This window comes from Pezoporus occidentalis, unplaced genomic scaffold, assembly GCF_034315485.1.
Source record: "Pezoporus occidentalis ecotype Australia unplaced genomic scaffold, CSIRO_AGI_Poc_V1 ctg68, whole genome shotgun sequence".
Classification (NCBI taxonomy): domain Eukaryota; kingdom Metazoa; phylum Chordata; class Aves; order Psittaciformes; family Psittacidae; genus Pezoporus; species Pezoporus occidentalis.
The window spans coordinates 124,604-145,809 of NW_026916030.1; the positions used below are offsets into that span (position 1 = coordinate 124,604).

Consider the following 21,206-nt stretch of genomic DNA (forward strand, 5'->3'; position numbering starts at 1 on the left):
TCGCCATAGCAGCGCGGAGGGCGGGGCCTCGGGACGTCCCGCCCCACCCCACCCCGGGCAACCACGGCACTAGGGCTCCGCGCCCCCTCCAGCACCGCGCCCGCGCCGGAGCGACACCCCCCGTTGGGACAATGATGATGATGATGGTGGCGATGTATCAGCCAGAAGGGGACAGGAAATTTAACGGCCAAGGACACAACGGGCTGGCTTATTACAAAGTTTATTACAAAACCGCCGGGTTTCCTCGGGCACTGCCTGCTTGGGCCGCAGCTGCAGGCAGGCAGGCAGGCAGACAGACCATGTCCCGTTACTCCCCACCTGGCAGAGCCCCGAGCTCAATTCAAGCCAGCTTTTTTCAAGTCCTCTGGCAGAACTCGGCCTTTCTTCCGGGCCCTGGCTTTCTTCTTCTCTATCCTGTCTTTTTTCTTCTTCTGAATGTTCTTGCGACGCTTTTCCTGCCGCTGCTGCATCTTTTCCACGACTTTTTCTGTACGCTTCTCCCACTGCTTCTGGTGCTGCGCTTTACGCTTCTCCTTACGCTTCAGGGCTTCTTTCAGGCGCTCCTCATTGTCACGAATCTTCACACCCTCTGCCTTGTAGAGAACATTTGTCCACTTCATCTTGTTCTCTAGCTCCTGAGCTTTCTTCTCATCCTTATCCTTGAGTTCCTCCAGCTTATTCTTCCTGGTCTCCAGCCTGCTCAGGAGCTGCTTGTAGTTTTTGCCTGTCAGAGGAGTGATTTTGCCTTTCACTGCTTTCCTCTTCTCTTTCTTTTTCTGGATCTTGCTCAGCTCATTCTCTTCATGGACTTCAACCCTGTTGAAGACGATTTCAGCTTTGCTCTCCTTTTTGCTTTCTGGCTCTACCGGTACCTCCTCAGTTTCTTTCTTCTCTGTTTTTGCCTTCATTATCAGCTCCTTTCTTCGACGCTTCTTTCTCTCTCTCTCATATTTCCTTCGCTGCCTCTTCTCCAGGACTGCAGGGGACAATTCTTTGGCATCATCCTAAGAAGGAGGATGGACATAAATCAGGAGCCTTACAGGGATAAATCAGAATTAAAAGTCCTCAAGTTCCCAATTTCAAATCTCTCACAAGAAATGTGTGACTTGTGACAAGAAGTCATGGGCTCAGCATTCAGAGACACTAAGCACAGTAAAGGTGTTTCAAACCCCTTACCCTCTCTCAACACCCTATAGCTACGCTCCCTTTCAGGCTCTTAGTGCTCTTCTTACTACGGATCACTGGGGGCACTGCTCCCTTGGCCAGGCTCTGGCTCTTCTCACATACCAGAGAACACCCCAGCAACACCCCCTGGCACTTCCTGTGGGCATGGACAGAGCCCAAACCCTGAGTTTTGTCCCCACACCCCTGGAAGGCCAGGGAGAATGCCTATTGCATTAACACATGTATGGATACATGTTAAAGAATTCTCATACTTGTCCAGAAGCTTTTTTAATCTTCTCATGTAGTCTCTGACGCAAGAGATTTATCGCAGAAAAGGAAGGGGAATCCAGATCACTTTTGCTCCCTGAAAACAAGAGGAAGAAAACAGACTTAAATGACAGCACTAACTAAGCAGAACTTTCTGTGGCTATGGAAAAAGCTCTGAGAACTCTGCAGATGCTGTGAACAGAATGGAAAATCTAAACAAGCCAAAAGTTTCTATTTCTTTGGTTTCTTTAGAATTAATTCCCCTTTTTCTACCCATATTGTCATTTAGACACAGCCTGGCATTCTCTGTGGCTGTCAGAAGACAAGTACCTGGCTGGTGGAAACTAAGACACTGATGTTTTCTTGGTGACCAGGCTTTTTATGCTGTCAATGGAAAGCTGAGCCGGCACGGCAGAGACTGCAGCAGAGACTTACCAGATACACTAAAAGTGCAGCTCAGGCTAAGCACATTTTCCCAAGAGCCACCCAATTTCTGTATGTGCACAACAGTTTTGAGGACACATGAAATAAGCCAAGATGTCTTCAATTCAGATGAACTTTTTAAGGGCTTTCTGAACTACACGTGTGTGTGAAGCAACCAAAAAGCAGCTACCTCAGCTCACGACACTTTAACCTGACCATGGCAATGCTGGCATTCTCACCTGTGACCAAGCTCTCACTTCTGCTCTGCGCAGCACTGTCTGGAGATGCTTTGCTGGGCTGAGGAGTTGCCCTCTGTCCTGGAGCAGGTTTGTTTGCGTTAGAGACCGTCTGTTTGACTGAAGGCGTGTTCACCTTCTCAGCTTGCTTCCTGGGTTTCTTTCTCTTCTTTTTCTTGATCTGCCTGCCAGCATCCTCAGACTGCCCTGGCTGAGGCACTAGAAGACAAAACCAAATCACGCAAACAAGCAAAACATTCCCACTTCACAATGTCAAGATATTACTGAACGCTGAAGTTCCAGTATTTCAATGGCATTTCTAAACCTTTAAAAATTACATATTATAGGGTTTATTTTAATAGCCCAATAACATGCTTGTACACTTCAGTGAAGTCCCAGTTCCCCCCATCCAATCGCCATGTGTATAAAGTGAGCGGAGACCACTGCTTCCCCTGGGTAACACCGCAGAGTGCTCAGGAGCCCCGTGTTGCAGCACAAACTATGGGGCTTGTTCCTTACAAACCGGCACATCAGCCTCCCCTGGGCCAAGCACCCGCGGAGAAAGGGACGGCTGTCAGGAGCCAGGCCCCGCGCACCGGCCCGGAGCGGCAGGGGGTGAACCGCTGCGGTCCGTTACCGAATTTCCTTTTCCGCGACTCCGGCGCCAGCTGCGCGCGGACCCTCCTGGCCAGGCCCTGCAAGTACGAGTCCTGCGCGGCCATGCTCGGCCCTGCGGCCAGGCTGCCCATAGCGGCGCCGCGGCTCCTCAGCACCCCCGCCGGCAGGACGTGACCTCAGCCCGCGCCGAGCAGGAAGTGACGACAGCGAGCCGGCGGCGGGACCGCATTGGTCGTGGCTGGGCCGCGGGACAGCGCGCGCAGCCTGCGCGGCGTTGGCGGACACGGGGGTACCGGCGGCGCGCTGCGGCCGGAGCGGAGCTTCCCGGCGCCCGCTCACCACGGCCGTGTTTCCAGGAGGCCGGTTAAAACACACGCGTGGCAGAGGATACAAAAGAGCTTTATTGAGTGACCGAATTACAAAAACAAATGGAATGAAGGAAAACCAAAACGCACGCGCTCAGGAAGGCGGCCCGGGCAGAGCGCTGCAGGCGCGAGAAGCCGGGCTCCGCGGGCTCAGCACGGCCCGAGGGGAAGGCTGCCGACCTGGGAGGAAAGCACGAGAGGAAGAGCAGAACCACCCTGCTCTGCACACCCCACTGCCCAGTTAGACACAGTGCTGGCAACACAAACACCAGCGTCCGGGTAGCTCACACAGCGTTAATAGAAACTTTCTGTGTTAACATTGAGAAAGGAACCAGAGCAATCAGAGCCTGCCATTGCTCCTGCCAGTGGCCTCGACAGGTGGCATCACCGGGACCTACCCCATTCCTATGTGCCCTTTGCACTTCAAAGGGAGTACACTGGTCCTTGGTAAGGGCCTCCTGAGAGCATCTTCCCAAATGGCTGTGAGCAAGTTGGACACTGAAGCCTGCTGTGTAAGAAACACTGCAAGGTCCTTACTGTCCTGTGCAGAGAACAGAGGCTGATGGATGCCATCCTGAGAGTTTTAAAGCAGCAGGATGTCCGTAACCTTGTGAAACATACTCCAAAACATTCATTGCCTCATGGTTTGGCTCAGGTTTATCCCCAAAAAATTCAACTCCCAACGCTCCAGTGTTTACTTACTGAGATCCACACAAACGGGATATCAAATGAACACAACATGTAACAACACATAATGTAATCATGTAAAAGCAAACCTGACTCTAACTTGTTAGAACAATCTCTTATGGGAGAGGAACACTCTTGGCAATGTCCTGCGGTAGAGAAGGCACCGTAGCTGTCCAGGGAGCAGAAACTTACCTGCAAACACAGCTCCAGTGCCTTCTCCTGCCCATGGGCGACGCTCTTCAGCTCAGCAGGTGGAAGACTTCCAGCAGCACAGAGCGCTGGAGGCACGCGCGCAGCGGCAGGGGATGCTCCTCAGGAGTGCTCGGCGGGGCCTGCGCCATGCCCGTGGCCGGAGGGGGGCGCTGGGGCGGAGCTCTGCGCGGCGGCCGCGCTCTGCTCTGCTACAGCCGCCGACAGAGGCATGGAGAGGCTTTCAGGAGACAGCGTGGCAAAGTCGTGTCCCCAGTAGGCTTCGCACAGCGGGAGGTCGTTGCTGTCACACAGACTGTAGCTTTACAGAACAAACAACCCAGTAAGGAGAGGCAGCAGTGCAGTAAGGGGGGGGAGGAGGGGCAGGCAAGGGAGAGCAGGACAGAAGCAAAGCATTGAGAAAATCTTAAAACATGGCTCCTAGATGCCAGGCCCGGGCTCTGGAATTCATCACAAGCCTTGTGACACCCGCCTTCCCTAGGACACCTGCTCAGGGCTGGTCTTGAACCTGATGGGTCTGGTGAGATCAGGGGAACTTCAGAGACAGAATCATTGCTACAAACTGAAACAGAGCTCAACTCCAGTCCAGATGCTCCAAGCCCCTGAAAACATATGGACTGAAGTTCTGGCACCCCATAGGAATCCTGCTACTAGTCTGAGTGAGGCAAGGACCACACCATCATTATTTTACTTGGAATTAGATCACAACCTAAGTGAGGAAAAAATACCAAATCTTGCTCTAAATTTCAGTACAGAAAACACCCCTAGCACTGCTGGCTTAGGGTCTCTCCCTGTCATGACACAGAAGGAACTGATGCACACCTCTTCAGAAAAGCTCTGCAGCAGCTCTGGGTCTTCTCTCGAAGCTGCCCAGACCACAAGGTACTGAAGGCTCCTATTCAGCAGAACCTGAGCCAACAGAACTGCTAAAAGCAGCTGCTGGGTTTGCCCACTGCAGACTGTGGAGCCGGGTAAGCCAGCACTGTGGGAAGGGATGTTTTGTACAGAACTGGCTAACTCTGGTCTGTGCTCTGAGAAAAAGACAAGGTGGAAAGGCCAAAACTATAAAGGAAAATCACGGAAGAAACCACAACAAAACCAAAACAATTCCTCAGAGGAAGAAGCTGCACACATAGGAGACACCCAAGACAAAATGAGTGCTAGAGCAGAAAGCAGCTTGTGTTCAGAGTAAAACAAACCCAGTGGGTCAAGTGATTTTGTTGTTGCAGCTTTATTTACATTTTTAATGTATGGACTTGAATAGATGCTTCAGGAAATATTTTAAGTGTAGAAATACGAGACACTTCAAATTGCACAAGCATGAAACGTGCTGAGATCTAACCCCACACTCAAGACGGACTCCATGGTCCCAGAGATGGGAACAATGGAACATAAATGCAGGTTTGGGGTTGAGGATGAGAGAAGGCAAGCTGGGCTTGGAGTTACCGCTTTGGGGAATAAGCACACAAAGCACGAGTTGCAAGCATCTAACTCTAAGCTCTTTTCTGGCAGCATCGTCGACCAGGTTTGCAGTAGAAGTGGGAAAGCAGTGGATGCAGGTTTTGTACCTGGAGCCTTTGTAAAATCCCTTAGAAGATCACTCTTCCCTACAGCCCCCAACACACAGTGCAGCTGAGTTCAACTAGCAAAGACCTTCAGGACCCGACCAGAACTACAATTCTTCTGTCAGCCTTAGACCTCAGGCCAGGCTTTCCCAGGAGAACCCGGTCACAGCATCCACCCCATATGGGCAGGGGAGTTACTAACAACATTCTAGCTCCATCAGAAGCATAACCACTTCTCCTGCTACTTGAGATAGAACAATTCCAAAAGTCTGAGCTTCACCTCTCACCTTATGCTCCTCAAAAGTTAGGGTCAACAAGCAGCTACTGCTCACCGTAGCCCACTGCTACTCTGTCCTTTGACTGAGGTCTTCTCAGTGCATGGAAGGGACTTCACTACCCCCCTCGAGGCATGCAGCCAGGTCTATGCGCAGAGAAACTCCTGAGAAGCATCTTTAGGAAACTGCCTGAGCACACGAACTGAAAGCAAAGATTCCTTCAGAACAATCTTTAAGTTTCAAAGACCTGCTTTCAGGTCTCCTCATCAAAACCCTCATGTATGCAATAAAAGCCTAGCAGTGAAACCTGGCCGTACAACTGCAACACATCCTGTTAGTTGCTTACTATGGCAAGGGCCTGCCTCCTAAGCCCCTTTAGCACAATGACAGTGACAGACCTGGACAGGAGACACTCCCTTCCACAGGCTTGTCACAGTGGTCAGGAACAGAGCACAGAGAACAAAGCTCCGCAGCCTGGGGCAGCTCTATGCGGCTGCAGGGAGCTCGCTTTGCTGCAGCCTCCCCTGGAGGAACAACCTAAAATAAACCAGTGACCTTCAGGGGCACGGGCACATGGGAGAAAGGCTGGAAGGATGCCTGTGTAGAACCCATGGCTGGGCCTCATGGGACTGCACACCTCTTAAGGAGATCCTGTGGACTCAGGATCCATGAGGAAGTAACAGATGGTGCAAAGAGACAATCGCAGCTGGGCTCCCAGGACCACACAGAATGTGTGTCTGTGGGCAAACCAGCTACTACAGCCATTTGAATGTGATTATCACTCTACGACTATGTGACATAACAGAAACCCTTTTTCTCCACATTAGACATTAAAGTTTCATTAAAAATATCTTAATACCCCAATTATAAAAGGACTTTAAATAAATTACTATTTCTATATTTACACACGTACAATTTCTTTGGTGCAGAAAAAGACAGGAAAGAGCACAGGAAAGGAACAAGTGCTAAGTGCTACATGACAAAAGTTTCAGATCACAGCTCTGCAGAGCTGCAGAGTTTCCTCACCTCCTGACCACTCTTACAAGACAGAACACAAAGGCAAATCCATTTGGTGTATGCCAACACTTGTTCTTAGACAACAGTTCTGTTACGAAGGGTCGCTTTACACAGCAGCTGGTGCCAGGCAGGTGAACAGACTATGCCAGCATGGCCACAACCCCCTAAGCCAAAAGTCAAAGCTACTGACACACAGCAGTGTCAGTCTGGTGACAGCATGGTGACATCTGGCACACGCGAGGCACTATCAGCCACAGCATGTCACACTGTTGTGTGGATACAGCATGTGTAGGGGATGCACCACTGACCCATCAGAGCCTGGGCTGATGTGTGGGTTTGCGACTGTCACTCTTCATTGCTGTGCTGTTTCCAGGATCTCTTGCTCCCCCTCCACCCAAGAATGACCAAAGTTTGAAAAACAACTGTAAACATCTACCTCTAGTTCTCTTCCAATGTCATAGCAGTTCCTAAGCTATGTCATATCAACATCTTTTTACTCTTAAAATACATACATTACTCAAAACCAATGGCCTAACTTCCAAAAATATTGAGCAATTAAGGTTTAGTTGCCTTAGCTGGGGTAACAGGCATTCGGCATTTTTAGAAAGAAGGGAAAGGTAAAAATAGAAATCCTGTGCATTAAAATTTTAAGTAAGGTTTTTAAAAGCTAAGTCTTTGTTTGGAAGGCATAGCATTATTGCACTGACTTTGCTTAGCTCAGACAGTACAGCCGAATTAATCAGGTTCTCAGTTGCTTTCTCCCACTTCACTGCATCATCAACTAGAAGTGCTGGAGTGCATGACAGAAGATAAAAAGATAGTGTGTCTAAATCCTCTAAACCCTGTTTTCTAAGTAAGAGTATTTTAAAAATATTAAAAATCCCACAAATCAGTAACAATTTGTTATTCCGTAGAAAATCCCATCACAACGCTTCATTATTCAATGAAACCGAGCAAGTCTCTTATGTTCGTTTCAAGTGCTCACCCGCTCACCCCCACAGGACTCCAGGAGGCCGGGGACTATAGGGAAAAAGGCACACTGTGTGACCAGGTCACTTGTGAAAACACTCACCATGAGGACGTGCTGATTTCCTCTAACATTAGAACCCAGCTCAGCAACCTAGCCTCTCTGGAGACAGAGGCTCCTTCAGAGGGATACTCAGACAGAAGTCTATACTCCCAAGGAAATTCATCTCTTTTTACAATGATTACAAAGGAAGCCTAAGCAGATTATCTGTCAAATCTAGCCAAATACAGCAAGGACCTAGAGTTGGATACTGTGAACACCTCCTTCCCTATGATATTCATACTCTGTAGGGTATCCACAAGCAAAAGGCAGTTTAGTTGCAGAAAAAGTTTGACCTAATTAAAAAAAGGAGTAAAGTTTTGCTGGGAACATTCTCAAGACCTGTACTTTAAGGACTACTTGTTTGTGTGGACTAACCACCCCATGGAGTCATGAGGCAGAAGCCCACTGCCCTATTTGTACCTGGACGAGTAATATTCTTCTTCTAGCTCATACAGGTCAATGGAGATCTCATCCCGCAGTGCAATCAATTTCTTGTCACATTCCTCCTGCAAGCTTCTCAGCTGCTGGTTGCGCTGGTTGATAGCTTCATTCACAGAGGGGAAATCATTGAGGATCAAAAATTGCTTCAGGTCAGACACAAGTTTCATCAGGGATTCACCAGCTCGGACCTTGTAGCAGAAAGAAAAACCACAGCATATCAAAACAGTGCTTTGCTCCAATTCTAAACCAAGATCCCCTAAGCTGCTCGTTCAGCCCAAGCTTTGAATAAAGTAAAAAATCCCACATTCAATGAGGACTCTGACAGAAGCCGGCAGCTGACAAGCCAGGCTACCCTGCCTTCCCCAGCCAACTCAACGGCCAGCTAGCAGCAGTCCTTGTGAGCGGTATAAAGGCTGCCCTAGGTGCAACAGTGCACCCAACAACAGTGCTCCCAACTGTGCACCCAACAACAGTGCACCCAACAACAGTGCTCCAACAGTGCACCCAACAACAGTGCACCCAACAGTGCACCCAACAACTGTGCACCCAACAACCGTGCACCCAACAACAGTGCTCCCAACAGTGCACCCAACAACAGTGCACCCAACAACAGTGCACCCAACAGTGCACCCAACAGTGCACCCAACAACTGTGCACCCAACAACTGTGCACCCAACACTGCACCCAAAAACACTGCACCCAACACTGCACCCAACAGTGCACCCAACAGTGCACCCAACAACAGTGCACCCAACAACAGTGCACCCAACAACAGTGCACCCAACAACTGTGCACCCAACAACTGTGCATCCAACAGTGCACCCAACAACAGGGCACCCAACAGTGCACCCAACAACAGTGCTCCCAACAGTGCACCCAACAACAGTGCACCCAACAGTGCACCCAACAACAGTGCTCCCAACAACAGTGCATCCAACAACAGTGCACCCAACAACAGTGCACCCAACAGTGCACCCAACAGTGCACCCAACAACAGTGCCCCCAACACTGCACCCAACAACAGTGCACCCAACACTGCACCCAACAGTGCACCCAACAACAGTGCACCCAACAACAGTGCACCCAACAACAGTGCATCCAACACTGCACCCAACAACAGTGCACCCAACAACTGTGCACCCAACAACTGTGCACCCAACAACACTGCACCCAACAACACTGCACCCAACAACACTGCACCCAACAGTGCACCCAACAGTGCACCCAACAGTGCACCCAACAGTGCACCCAACAACAGTGCACCCAACAACCGTGCACCCAACACTGCACCCAACAACAGTGCACCCAACAACAGTGCACCCAACAGTGCACCCAACAACAGTGCACCCGACAACAGTGCACCCGACAACAGTGCTCCCAACAGTGCTCCCAACAACAGTGCTCCCAACAGTGCACCCAACAACAGTGCACCCAACAGTGCACCCAACAACAGTGCACCCAACAACAGTGCATCCAACAACAGTGCACCCAACAGTGCACCCAACAACTGCGCACCCAACAACTGCGCACCCAACAACTGCGCACCCAACAACTGTGCACCCAACAACAGTGCACCCAACAGTGCACCCAACAACAGTGCACCCAACAGTGCACCCAACACTGCACCCAACAACAGTGCACCCAACAACCGTGCACCCAACACTGCACCCAACAGTGCTCCCAACAACAGTGCACCCAACAACAGTGCACCCAACAGTGCACCCAACAACAGTGCACCCAACAACAGTGCACCCGACAACAGTGCTCCCAACAGTGCACCCGACAACAGTGCTCCCAACAGTGCACCCAACAACAGTGCTCCTAACAGTGCACCCAACAACAGTGCTCCTAACAGTGCACCCAACAACAGTGTACCCAACAACAGTGCATCCAACAACAGTGCACCCAACAGTGCACCCAACAACAGTGCACCCAACAACAGTGCACTCAACAGTGCACCCAACAACTGCGCACCCAACAACTGCGCACCCAACAACAGTGCACCCAACAGTGCACCCAACAACAGTGCACCCAACAACAGTGCATCCAACAACAGTGCACCCAACAACAGTGCATTCAACAACAGTGCACCCAACAACAGTGCACCCAACAGTGCACCCAACAACAGTGCTCCCAACAGTGCACCCAACAGTGCACCCAACAACAGTGCTCCCAACAACAGTGCATCCAACAACTGTGCACCCAACAACTGTGCACCCAACAACTGTGCACCCAACAACAGTGCACCCAACAACAGTGCACCCAACAACAGTACACCCAACAACAGTGCACCCAACAACAGTGCACCCAACAACTGTGCACCCAACAACTGTACACCCAACAACAGTGCACCCAACAACAGTGCACCCAACTACAGTGCTCCCAACTACAGTGCACCCAGCTACAGTGCTCCCAACAACAGTGCACCCAACAGTGCTCCCAACAACAGTGCTCCCAACAGCCCCTGCCCACCGCTTTGCCCACCGGTGCACTACTCACAATGTTGGCAGCTCTGACGTGCATCTCGTAGTTGTCCTGCTCACCCTGGGTTGCTCGAGAGACTTGAGTTTCGTCTTCAACCTAAAGAGAAGGGCGCACACGGCCGCCGTCACGCCCGAGCCCTGCCGCGGGCCGCAGGGCCCCGCTCGCCCCCCCCCCGCACCTTGGCCGTTTTGACGATCTCGGTGAAGTTGTCCAGGATGGACCTGACGTCGTCGCGGAGCCGTTTGTTGTACGACTGCAGCAGCGTCTCCTTGCTCTGCGGCAGCGCTCGCGCCTGCGACATGGCGGGACAGGCCGGACCGGGCCCCGCGCCGCGCCGCGCCCCGCCTCCCCCCGCGTGCCGCCGTCCTCTCGCGAGACGTCGCGCCCCGCAGATACTTCCCGGCAGGCGCTGCTCCTCCCTTCTCTCTCGCAGCCCAAGATGGTGAGCGGCCGCCGGGGCGGGGCAGGGCTCATCGGCCGCCATCCGCCGCCATCCGCCGCCGCCGCTGCGCCGCGGCCCGGCGGGGAGGACCGCGCGGGTGTTCGGTAGCCTGGCGAGGGGGGTGGAGCGGTGCGCGTGCCCGGCTCGCGGTAAGCGGGGCTGGTCCGGGGAAGGCCCAGTTTGGGCCTCCTCGCCCGCCGCGGAGCGCAGGGACTCGGGACTTGGCCCGGCTCGGGCCGCATCGTTTCTCCCCGTGCGTGGCTGATCCCGGGCTCGCGGTGGGCCGTTTGGGGGAGCGCAGGACTGCGGAACGCCAGAGGCTGCGCGGCGGAGGGGGTCAGCACGCGGGTTTAAACGGTGGCTCTAGCAGGGAGGCTCGTAAACCTTCTGAAGCCAAAGGGAAAGGATTGCTCTCTCTGGAAGGGTACGGCTGGGCTGGAGGCTGCCGGGCTGGAGAAATGCATTTCTGGGGGACTGAAAGCTCTTGAGTACACAAGTATTGGAAGGACAAGAAGAAAGGGGTGTGTTTGTTTCTTGCAGCCGAAAGGAAAGAAGGCAAAGGGCAAGAAGGTGGCACCAGCCCCTGCTGTAGTCAAGAAGCAGGAGGCCAAAAAAGTCGTCAATCCCCTCTTTGAGAAGAGGCCCAAGAACTTTGGCATTGGTAAGTGAGCGTTTGGGCTACTCTGTCAACAGGGGATTTTGTTAATAGATGTCGAAATTGTAAACAGGCATGTACTGTAATAAAGCTGTGAGAGTGGAGACAATGATAAAGGCACTGCTGCCTGCAGTTAAGTGCTGCCCTTCATTAGGGCAGTTATGTGATGGGTGGTTATGGCCAGTGTGCTGTTTCTGTACTGCCTGGATTCATTCCATGGTTCTATTGGGATTAATCTCTCCTTTTTGCATGTAGTATCGTAACTCAGTTCAGACTTCGGTAGTGCCATCTTTGTACGGTGTGCAGATGATGTGAAAGAATATTTGCTATCTGAATGATAATGCTGACATATCACCACCAAGATCTCTGATGCACTCGTGCCTGTTCCATGCTGCTGCTCTATGGCTGTGGAACAGCTGTGCATTAAAGGGTTCTGTGTTTCCAGGACAGGATATCCAGCCAAAGCGGGACCTCACGCGTTTTGTGAAATGGCCGCGCTACATCAGGCTGCAGCGCCAGAGGTCCATCCTTTACAAGCGCTTGAAGGTGCCTCCTGCCATTAACCAGTTCACTCAGGCTTTGGACCGCCAGACAGGTAAGGATGTGCCACATGCAGTTGTCTTGACCTGGGTCATTGATGGGATGTGCTTCAGAGGAGGAAAGAAACCGAAATAAGACGTAACTAAGGTAAGCTGGGGAGAATCTTTGGAAGCATTTTAGGGAGGCTTTAATAGTGGTAGGCGTGATGTCGTACCAAGCTGCTGTCTGAATTTGCTGGCTTAAGTCTTGATGGCTGCTGTGTACCTTGAAAAGGGATATAGAAAATACCAAAGCTCCCACTTAAGGATGCAAACCCAGGGTTGTCTCAACTGCATGTTTCCATAGGAGGCCATTCTTCCAGCTTGCTGCAGAACCGCCTGCAGTTCTTCATCTGAATAAACGTGTAGTTAGAGCAATGTGTGGGTGTACAGGCCTTGGGGGAGTGCTGGCATCTTGCAGGCTGACACTGAAACAGGGCTTCAGTGTCTTGTGTGAACTATTTACTTCTGAAGTAAATAGTTTTTTTCCAAATGCTAGTGTCTATGCAAGAAATTTCTGACCTATGTAGAGCAATTTCTTCATAGATGCTGTAATAGAAGTTGCTTGCTTTAAAGGAGAAAGTGCACCACATTTAACTGTAATTGCTGAGGGGGTCCACAGGCATTTACTCATCCAAAGGGTGAAGGAAGGAGCTCATTGACAGCAGAGGTGCATATAGAGGTAAATAGGTGCTCTGGAGGTGCTCCATTCTTGCACTGTGCAGATGATGCTGACCTTTTGCTGTCTAAATACACTTGATGACAACTACCAAGATCATTGATGCATTTCAGTATTTTAAAAAGTAATGCTTAGCTTTTTGGGCTGTGCAGCTGACCAGTGGATGTTCTCTTCCAGCTACGCAGCTTCTGAAGCTGGCACACAAATACAGGCCAGAAAACAAGCATGAGAAGAAGCAGAGGCTGCTGGCTCGTGCTGAGCAGAAAGCTGCAGGAAAGGGAGATGCTCCGACTAAGCGGCCACCAGTTCTCCGAGCAGGTAACTTTGTACATGGACTTGAGACTCTAAAAAGTCTCTGCTTCAGCCAGGCAGGACTGGACAAGCTATTGCAATGATGTATGAATTTCTTCACCTGATCTCAAAGTGAAGAGGAAAATAGACGAGCTTTTTAACCCTGAGCTTTAGCAGATTGTCCAGGAAATATCTTCTGAGTGGATGTGGAAAGTTTTCATAACTTTTGTAATGAATCTGCTATGGAGTCTGAGCTGGTTCTATGAGGCTGACATAAAAGCTCTTATAAATGGACTGAGTGAAGGTTACCTATTCCTTGTTTTTCAGGTATTAACAGTGTCACAACTCTGGTGGAGAACAAGAAGGCCCAGCTTGTAGTTATTGCTCATGATGTAGACCCCATTGAGGTATGTGTACTCATCTAGTACATCTTACAGGCTACCCGTGTAACCCAGGCTGAGGTCAGAACTGGACTTGGGTGAAAATGCATTTTAGAACATACTGTGTGAAAAGGGAGTGCATAAAATATATTTACCAGCACTGGAATGCATATGCATGTTTGTAGTTGTCCTGATATTACAATGAGGCTTGGCCCTTGCAGTGATGTGTGAATTTCTTCACCTGAATTAATAGTGAAGAGCAAAACGAGCTTTTTAACCCTGAGCAATTGCCACAGCCCAAGCTGATCCAAAGAACAGACAGATGTTCTCCTTCCGTTCTCCAGCATGCTCCTTTTCTTTTTAGCTGGTGGTCTTCTTGCCAGCCCTGTGCCGCAAGATGGGAGTGCCTTACTGCATCATCAAGGGCAAAGCCAGACTGGGGCGACTGGTCCACAGGAAAACGTGTACCTCTATTGCTTTCACCCAAGTTAACCCGTAAGTGTTCTGTGATCTTAAGTGATTCTCTGTGGTTGAAAGCAGACTGTCCGTAGGCACAGGCTGTAGGGCAAGTGGATATCAAACCTGTGTCCGTCTAGTATAAAATAGTAAACCTAAACTGTTACCTCTGTAACATCGAATACGTATGTCCTGTTGCCTGAAGAACATTACTGGACCTTGAAAACGCAGATTATTTTGGTTTACCAAAATGAATGGTTACTCTGAAAATCCATAGATGAAACTACTAACCTTAACCTGAGCAGTGCAGGTTCCTGAAGTATTGCTAGGTGAAGTGGTTAAGCCTTTGCAGGTGATGCTTAACCTGAAAAACCACATTGCTACTATGAGTTTTAAATGCTGAGGCAAATGATTTATGGAAAATGTTAAATAGAGGCTCTAAAGGAACTAAAATTGTCACCAACAGGGAGGATAAGGGAGCCCTTGCAAAGCTGGTGGAGGCTGTCAAGACTAATTACAATGACAGATATGATGAGGTAAGATTCTCTGTGCTGCTAGCCGTCCCTTTCGTCTTACACTGTTAACATCCCAAAAGCTTCCTAGTGAAACGCAGATTATTTTATTCCAGACATAGTGACATCAACTTAAAGCCTGTTTGGTGTGTTGTAGCAAGATTCGCTTATGATGCGTGCAGATTCTTTGCCTCAGAGCAGGGTAAACATGAATACTGTCACCAAGTTAGAAGCCAACAGAGCTATCACAGGGCTAGGATTGTAGTGAGGGCAGCAGCTTCCACTGGGCTTGACTCCATCCCGAGTCCAGAAATTACATGATGGCTGAATCCAGCACCATTCTTGGGAAAGACTTTTCAACTCTAGTATCTCTGTGCTGCCCAGAAATTTAGTTCATGGCTTGAAATGTGTAAGACTTCCTAGTTGAGGGAGCTCTTCCATTTGTGCAAAAAGGAGTGGAATTGAGCAGGTTGGTTGAATGGTGCAGTAAGAGGTGGTATAGGGTATCTAACTTGTTCTTGCTTCTTTGCAGATCCGGCGTCACTGGGGTGGTAATGTTTTGGGTCCAAAATCGGTGGCTCGCATTGCTAAGCTTGAAAAAGCAAAGGCTAAAGAACTGGCTACTAAGCTGGGTTAAAGATGTACTGGATGGCTACATGTTTTCTGTACATAAAAAGAATAAAAACTCAGATTCAGTTTTGGTGGTCTCTGTTAACGGCAGTGTTCAGGCAGTGGGTAATAGCACAGTGGCTTTGCCTTACCTCTGTTTGCCTTCATCAAATGATTGAATAGGGCCACACAAACAGCAGTATGGAGCAGGTACTTGGAACAACTGCTCTTAACTACTAGTCTTCTGTAGTGATTTGTGTTCTTTAACACAGTTCATCTACAGCAGCTTCGCTACATGTACTCTGTGACCATACAGTTGAATGTGCTGGGCTGCTTTTGGCTTTAAGTCCAGCTTGCATATGCAAGTGTGTCTCAATTGAAAATTGCTCCAGGACATCTCCATTAGTACTTACAACTGGGTTACATTATGGGTGATAAAGGGTGATACTTCATTTTAGCATACTAACCAGATAGACACCTCATATGGGGAGGTGTCTCATGCCTCTGCCAGGGCAGGAATGGCCAGGGAAGGCAGGCTGAAAGCAGGGGGAAGTCTAGATCACCCTGTGCTCTTTCCTCCCTGATGACTTGGTCTCTTGGTATTGTGGGAGGCTGCCCTGTTTTACAAGGCTATAGCTGTGGGAGCTGCTGCTTGTTTTCAGTAGCCCTCAGCATGCTTTTGCAAAGCCCCAGGCTGCCTGACTCACCTCGACTTGAGCATCTGCAATAGCTGTTCTTTCAGTCACTGGATGCAAGCTGCACAATGGAAGTCACAACGCAAGCACATGAAATCCGTCTTTGTTTATTCTGATGCAACTGCTATGAACCACTCCTGACTCTGTGAAGAAACCATTCCATCTTTTGGAAGGTACAGATATGGAGAAGTTAAAATGCTGTAGCTTACCACCAGCCACAAAAGAAACATGTATCCTTAAGATTAATGTGTAAACCAGCTTCCCTGGAAGTCTCAACTGATGCTTTCAAGTTCAGTGCATCCAAGCTGCAGCTATATAATGCTGGCAGGAGCTTAGAGTCTGCATCTGTTACTTAAAGTCTTATTTGCAGCTTGATAGCTGTGCACCTTTACAGCACATGTTGCCCTAAAACTGTGCTGCAGTTCCTCAGGACTGATCGGACTGCTATCTTCCAGAAAAGTCTGCTCTTGACTGCAGTACAGAAGAGACTTGCTCTTCCCCTCATAGAGGTATCTTCTGTACAAATTTTCTGTACCACAGGAATGCAGTTGCAGCACATAAGCCATACCTATGAAAGAAAACTGCATTTACACCTTTTCCAGATGAGCTGGACCTTCCTAAGTCTGCTGCAGTGCAAAACCCATAATTACTTCAAATCACCTTGAGGATGTTACTTGGGTTAAACCTTCAGACTATTACAGCTTAAGAGCTCATGCAGTTGCACTGATGCGGGAGCCAGAATGCCAGGCAGAGCTTTACATGCAAAAGAAACTTGTGGAAGGTCAGCCCCATGCTGCCTGGGTAACTTACCAGGTGATGATGTACTGCATGTGCTCGTTTCTCAGGCTCACTCGTGTCTGGCCTCCAATGGGCCCTCCAGGAACTGTGCTTCCTGCAAGTACAATAGGAGTTAAACCTATACCTGCACCATGCAGAGCTGTCCTTGCTGCGGGGTGTGAAGGCGTTAATTTACATAGACAGTGCTCCTCTTCCTCAGGTTATGGTATTCCCAAATCAGCAGCAAAGCGAGAGCTGTAGGGCAGGTGGCAAGGGGCTGGTTGTGCTCAAGGCACTGACCACCACCTGCACCTCTGCTGAGCATGTTGCCGTTCCAAGCGCTGGCTGCCCAGCGTAGTAGAATGGTTTGTGTTGGAAAGGACCTTAAAGCTCATACAGTTCCAACCCCCTGCCACTGGCAGGGACACGTTTCACTAGAGCAGCTTGCTCCAAGCTCTGTCCAGCCTGGCCTTGAACACTGCCAGGGATAAGGCAGCCACAGCTGCTCTGGGCACCCTGTGCCAGCGGCGCAGGACCCTCACAGGGAAGAGCTTCTGCCTAAGAGCTCATCTCAATCTCCCCTCTGGCAGGTTAAAGCCATTCCCCTTGTTCTGTCACTACCTGCCCTTGTAAAAAGTCTCCAAGTTTCTTGTAGGCCTCTATAACCTTGAAAATAGCAGACCTAGCAGAGTACACAGACAAAAATACAGTACCTTGCTGGGCTTGATTTTAAAAGTCTTTTCCAACCTAAATCATCCTACGAGTCTGCCTTTCCCAGTGCTCAGGGGAAATAACTGAGCAGAAAGGGAGTGAGACCGATGGAAACTGGATGTGTGGTTGGGTTTCTCTGTGACTTACTGAAGTCGGCGTCGAGAAAGATGGGCTCAGCACCCGTCACCTCTGCCATAGCCTGCAGGTCGCGGTAGTGCCAGCGGTTCTTCTCGATGTTGTTTTCAGGCACAAAAGGTTTTCGGGTTTCTGATAACCTCACCACCCCGGTGAGATCAATTTCATCTTCAATCTGAAATGTGGAATGCAGAGGGGAAAAAAAAGGAATCTTGCAAGATTTATTTCATTTTCTGGCATACCAAGTCCTGGTAGAACAATTCGTCACTCGCGAGGTCTGGTTATAAAGTAGTTGTGCCCTACAGTGAGGCACTGCTGTAACACAGCAGGGAAACAAAGCAGATCAAGCTCCTTTTGTTTGTAAAAACGTTTGTAAAACGCATTTACATAACACAAAGGTGGGAAGAAGAGGTCTGCCTTCTTTGAAAAGCACAATGACTACCATAAGTAAACCCCAATGATGCTGAACATGGCTGCTGCCTTTCTTGATTTTTCTGTAGTGCCTCTGTGTAACCAGGGGGCAGAGAGTAACAGGCCTGGTCCCTGTGTCCCTCTTACCTGTCCCTTCAGCCTGGTCTCCGGTTTCAATTTCTTTTTGGGCACAAATCCTCGGTTGACTAAAATCGTGACCCTAGAATTACATAAAGAAATACGGCTCATGAGTGGAAGGAAATTCATTCCTGCTGCTGCTGCCTAGAACGAAGTATGAAAGAAAGAAGGAACCCATACATTTAGTGCCACGTTTTTGTCATCTGAGTGCACATTATAGGGGAATTTAAATACAATTTCAAATCAAGCCTCAGTGACCAAAGAGACTGAGAGATGCCTTTTAAGGGAGAGGGAGCCATTTCTATAAACCCAACCACTACGATTCAGCTTTTCACAACAGAAGCTAGTTGCTCACATGAGCCAAGACTTTCATTAACTTACCCCAGGTCTGTGCAGTAGAAAGGAGTAATGACATTTGCGCCATTCTCCGGGTGGGACATGAGCCGTGTGGCTGCTTTGGCTTCTCGCTCAGGTTCCACAAGTGACCGTGGCAAAATATAGAGCTCCTTGGAGTGGTCAAAATGGCCCCGGACCTTTACGGGTCTGTACTCCAACTCCTTCAATTCCATGGGGCTGCATGGAAAAAGATGAAAATAAAATCATGGCTGCGACAGGTAAATCAAAGTAGGGGATTTTCCTGTGGGATTTTCCTTTTCCCAAATGGTTCACTCTAGAGACAGCTGACAAACAGAAACAAAAGATAAACACCTCATGGAATAACCATCTGACTTAACATTTATTACTGTCCCAGTGAATCAAACTGAGATGCTCATGAGCAGGCAGAACGCAGTCCTTTTCCGTGGTACCTGTAACCCACATGCGGCTGATCAGCAGGTGGACACAGTACACATATGTCCAGCCAACAGGGAGCATTGCTCTCCTATCTGAGACCATGACACAGAACAACTCAACTCTTTTACAGCTGTGCCATATGCCCGTGACCTGAAAAATTTATCTCATATCTGACACAACTGCCCCTGCTTGGGGCAGGGCCAGCTATCCAAGACTTCCTGTGGCAGGAATAATTCCCCTGGGACATCACAGATACCAGCTACCAAGCCCTCCTTCTCCAGGAGGACTACATACGGTATGAAATACATATCACATTCTCCTGAACAGACATTCATGCTTTTTACTTGCATTTGCAGTATCCCACAGGGAAGCATTCACTTATTCTTTTACTATAAATAAGTAACAGGATATCTTTCTAATTTGCTTGCACATTCCGATTCCCGTCGGATGCCTTCATTTTAATGCAGTTTAATTTAGAATAAGCTCATTAGTGCAGGGATCGCTTCTACTATCCCCAGCACACTGTCAGTGCTCTGCAGACAGTGACAGCTTCCATACTCTAATGTCAGAGGGACAGGCTCTGATGTAATTCTTGATGCCAGTTGTGCAATCAAATCTAATTTCCACTTTCGTCGCTGAACCTGAAAGTACACAAACAGAAAAGTAACTCCTCAGGGTGGAGCAGAGCAATGCAGTAACCCCAGTCAGCCTGAAAACCTTTGCCACAAGTTTCTTGTCAGACCTTGCCTAGATCAGGGGAATCGGAGATATGAAAATAGAGGCTACTGACTTGAATTTGAGGAAATATTTACACTGAAATAAAAGTGTAAAAAATAAGAATCTCTCCTTTAAAGACCTTCAAATGGACACTTGGAAAACAGAAATTTAAATTAACAGCAAATCTTTCCCCTACGAGATTTGAACTAGATTAAACAGCCAGAGATGGAACAAGCTGACAGCCCTCAAGTGCTTATCTCTAGAAAAAAATGAATATTTATTTGTACCTGCCATGTGCCGAGACAGAATGTGCTCAGAGGGACCAGGAGAAGACCCCATTTAAGTAAGGAATCTTCTCCAGGTGCATCAGCAGCTGTTGTAGAACTTTGTGGTCTGCAGAACCTCAAAAAAACACCTGAGGAAAACAGAATGAGGATCAGGATTTGTACAGGAGAAGAGATGCCAAATTCCTGCAAGAAATGTCACCTCTTGGTGTGAGGCTGAAACAGAACAGAAACCCACACCTTACCTTTAGTCTGCTGGACCAGACCAGAACCTGCTTTAGTTAGGGGATATCCAAAAAAAGTTCTTCTGATCGAGCAGTGTGATATCTATATGAAATATGAAAGACAAGAAAGATCCTTTGTTGTGCCTCTGCTTTGTAGAATTTGTATCTAGATGATATTATTTGCTCAATGGGGCATGAAATTTTGTTTACCCGTGAATTTAAGTTTCATCTGAGCAACTGCCTGCCTGTGAAACACTACTGGTGAGGTTATAACAAAATATGCTTATTTATCAAAATCAAATTGCAGTGATGGAGCCGGCCACAGCACAGCACAGGAGCTTTCCCTTCCCACCCACGCCGTGGGCGCACACCCGCACCAGCCTAACTCGGTTTTGCAATCACTGCACTCGCGGCACCTGCCCTCCGACCCGGCTGCAGCGGCGCGGGGGCACATTTACAGCCTTTCTGCCGCCGCTCCCGCGCGCTTGCAGCACCGCCGCGTCCCACGCGGTGAACCTGGGGCCCTCACCCTCCGCGGGGGCTCCCCAGCGCACCGCAGCCAGGCCTCGGGCCCCGGCAACGGAAAGGGCGAGCTCGGCCGCGCGCTTCTGTAGCGCCGAGCACGGCGGGGGACGGGGCACGGACGAGATGGGGGCCTTATGCGGCTCAGCCCGGCCCCGCTCCCCCCGGCCCTGCCCCACTTCCCCAGGCCCAACCCTAGCCCCGCTCCCCCGGGTCCCGCTGCCGTCGGCCCAGGCCCCGCGCCCCGCTCCCCGCTCCCCTCACCCGCCCCCGGCGCTCCCGCAGCACCCGCGGCCCCGCGCGCAGCAGCAGCCTCCCCGTCGCCATGCTCCGGTCGCGCAGGTCCCGGCGCGGGCGGGCTCCGCTCCTCTCTATGG

The 21,206-nt window shown here is 49.8% G+C and overlaps 4 protein-coding genes and 3 non-coding genes across 8 annotated transcripts; 4 read left to right on the forward strand and 3 right to left on the reverse strand.

The window, feature by feature from the left end:
* Positions 1 to 204: 204 nt before the first annotated feature.
* On the reverse strand, positions 205 to 2,867 carry SURF6 (surfeit 6). Its single transcript, XM_062641069.1, has 4 exons — positions 2,728 to 2,867; positions 2,094 to 2,309; positions 1,437 to 1,528; positions 205 to 1,004 (listed from the first exon to the last, which is right to left on the reverse strand). The coding sequence occupies exons 1-4, from the start codon at positions 2,837 to 2,839 to the stop codon at positions 336 to 338; spliced, it is 1,089 nt and encodes a 362-aa protein (XP_062497053.1). The 5' UTR covers positions 2,840 to 2,867; the 3' UTR covers positions 205 to 335.
* On the reverse strand, positions 2,198 to 11,161 carry MED22 (mediator complex subunit 22). 2 transcript variants are annotated; one of them, XR_009968966.1, is made up of 5 exons: positions 11,000 to 11,161; positions 10,837 to 10,917; positions 8,317 to 8,525; positions 3,953 to 4,271; positions 2,198 to 2,309 (listed from the first exon to the last, which is right to left on the reverse strand). XR_009968966.1 is itself a non-coding variant. In XM_062641070.1 (4 exons), exons 1-4 carry the CDS (start codon positions 11,120 to 11,122, stop codon positions 4,073 to 4,075), a joined length of 612 nt encoding a protein of 203 aa, XP_062497054.1. In that variant the 5' UTR covers positions 11,123 to 11,161; the 3' UTR covers positions 3,745 to 4,072. The 2 variants fall into 2 exon arrangements, 1 of the variants encoding a protein (XP_062497054.1); XM_062641070.1 differs by lacking the exon at positions 2,198 to 2,309 and having other exon boundaries at positions 3,745 to 4,271.
* Positions 11,161 to 15,509, forward strand: RPL7A (ribosomal protein L7a). The gene is made up of 8 exons (XM_062641071.1): positions 11,161 to 11,263; positions 11,804 to 11,924; positions 12,364 to 12,513; positions 13,353 to 13,493; positions 13,794 to 13,873; positions 14,211 to 14,341; positions 14,769 to 14,838; positions 15,347 to 15,509. Exons 1-8 carry the CDS (start codon positions 11,261 to 11,263, stop codon positions 15,449 to 15,451), a joined length of 801 nt encoding a protein of 266 aa, XP_062497055.1. The 5' UTR covers positions 11,161 to 11,260; the 3' UTR covers positions 15,452 to 15,509.
* Positions 12,220 to 12,292, forward strand: LOC134175486 (small nucleolar RNA SNORD24). The gene has a single exon (XR_009969028.1). It is a non-coding gene; the product is annotated as a small nucleolar RNA SNORD24 (small nucleolar RNA).
* On the forward strand, positions 13,562 to 13,638 carry LOC134175485 (small nucleolar RNA SNORD36). Its single transcript, XR_009969027.1, has one exon. It is a non-coding gene; the product is annotated as a small nucleolar RNA SNORD36 (small nucleolar RNA).
* LOC134175482 (small nucleolar RNA SNORD36) lies at positions 14,062 to 14,134 on the forward strand. Its single transcript, XR_009969024.1, has one exon. It is a non-coding gene; the product is annotated as a small nucleolar RNA SNORD36 (small nucleolar RNA).
* Positions 15,510 to 16,268: 759 nt separating the features above from the next.
* LOC134175303 (surfeit locus protein 1) lies at positions 16,269 to 21,156 on the reverse strand. The gene is made up of 9 exons (XM_062641072.1): positions 21,094 to 21,156; positions 20,329 to 20,410; positions 20,087 to 20,214; positions 19,641 to 19,723; positions 18,672 to 18,863; positions 18,300 to 18,372; positions 17,754 to 17,916; positions 16,929 to 17,010; positions 16,269 to 16,686 (listed from the first exon to the last, which is right to left on the reverse strand). The coding sequence occupies exons 1-9, from the start codon at positions 21,154 to 21,156 to the stop codon at positions 16,620 to 16,622; spliced, it is 933 nt and encodes a 310-aa protein (XP_062497056.1). The 3' UTR covers positions 16,269 to 16,619.
* Between the last annotated feature and the right edge of the window lie 50 nt (positions 21,157 to 21,206).

Bases quoted from the DNA above. Each gene is read 5' to 3' on its own strand.
- SURF6 (XM_062641069.1), bottom strand. From the start codon at position 2,839: ATGGGCAGCCTGGCCGCAGGGCCGAGCATGGCCGCGCAGGACTCGTAC. The intron at 1,529-2,093 runs GTGAGAATGCCA...TCTTGTTTTCAG, and splicing joins AAGTGAGAGCTTGGTCACAG to GGAGCAAAAGTGATCTGGAT. The intron at 1,005-1,436 runs GTATGAGAATTC...CCTCCTTCTTAG, and splicing joins TTAAAAAAGCTTCTGGACAA to GATGATGCCAAAGAATTGTC.
- MED22 (XM_062641070.1), bottom strand. From the start codon at position 11,122: ATGTCGCAGGCGCGAGCGCTGCCGCAGAGCAAGGAGACGCTGCTGCAG. The intron at 10,918-10,999 runs GTGCGGGGGGGG...CCTTCTCTTTAG, and splicing joins AGATCGTCAAAACGGCCAAG to GTTGAAGACGAAACTCAAGT. The intron at 4,272-8,316 runs GTACAAATAGGG...TGTTCTGTAAAG, and splicing joins GAAGAATATTACTCGTCCAG to CTACAGTCTGTGTGACAGCA.
- RPL7A (XM_062641071.1), top strand. The intron at 13,874-14,210 runs GTATGTGTACTC...TTTTCTTTTTAG, and splicing joins ATGATGTAGACCCCATTGAG to CTGGTGGTCTTCTTGCCAGC. The intron at 14,342-14,768 runs GTAAGTGTTCTG...TGTCACCAACAG, and splicing joins GCTTTCACCCAAGTTAACCC to GGAGGATAAGGGAGCCCTTG.
- LOC134175303 (XM_062641072.1), bottom strand. From the start codon at position 21,156: ATGGCGACGGGGAGGCTGCTGCTGCGCGCGGGGCCGCGGGTGCTGCGG. The intron at 18,373-18,671 runs GTAAGTTAATGA...ATGTAATTCTAG, and splicing joins TTCTACTGCACAGACCTGGG to GGTCACGATTTTAGTCAACC. The intron at 17,011-17,753 runs GTAAGTCACAGA...TTGTACTTGCAG, and splicing joins CTTTCTCGACGCCGACTTCA to GAAGCACAGTTCCTGGAGGG.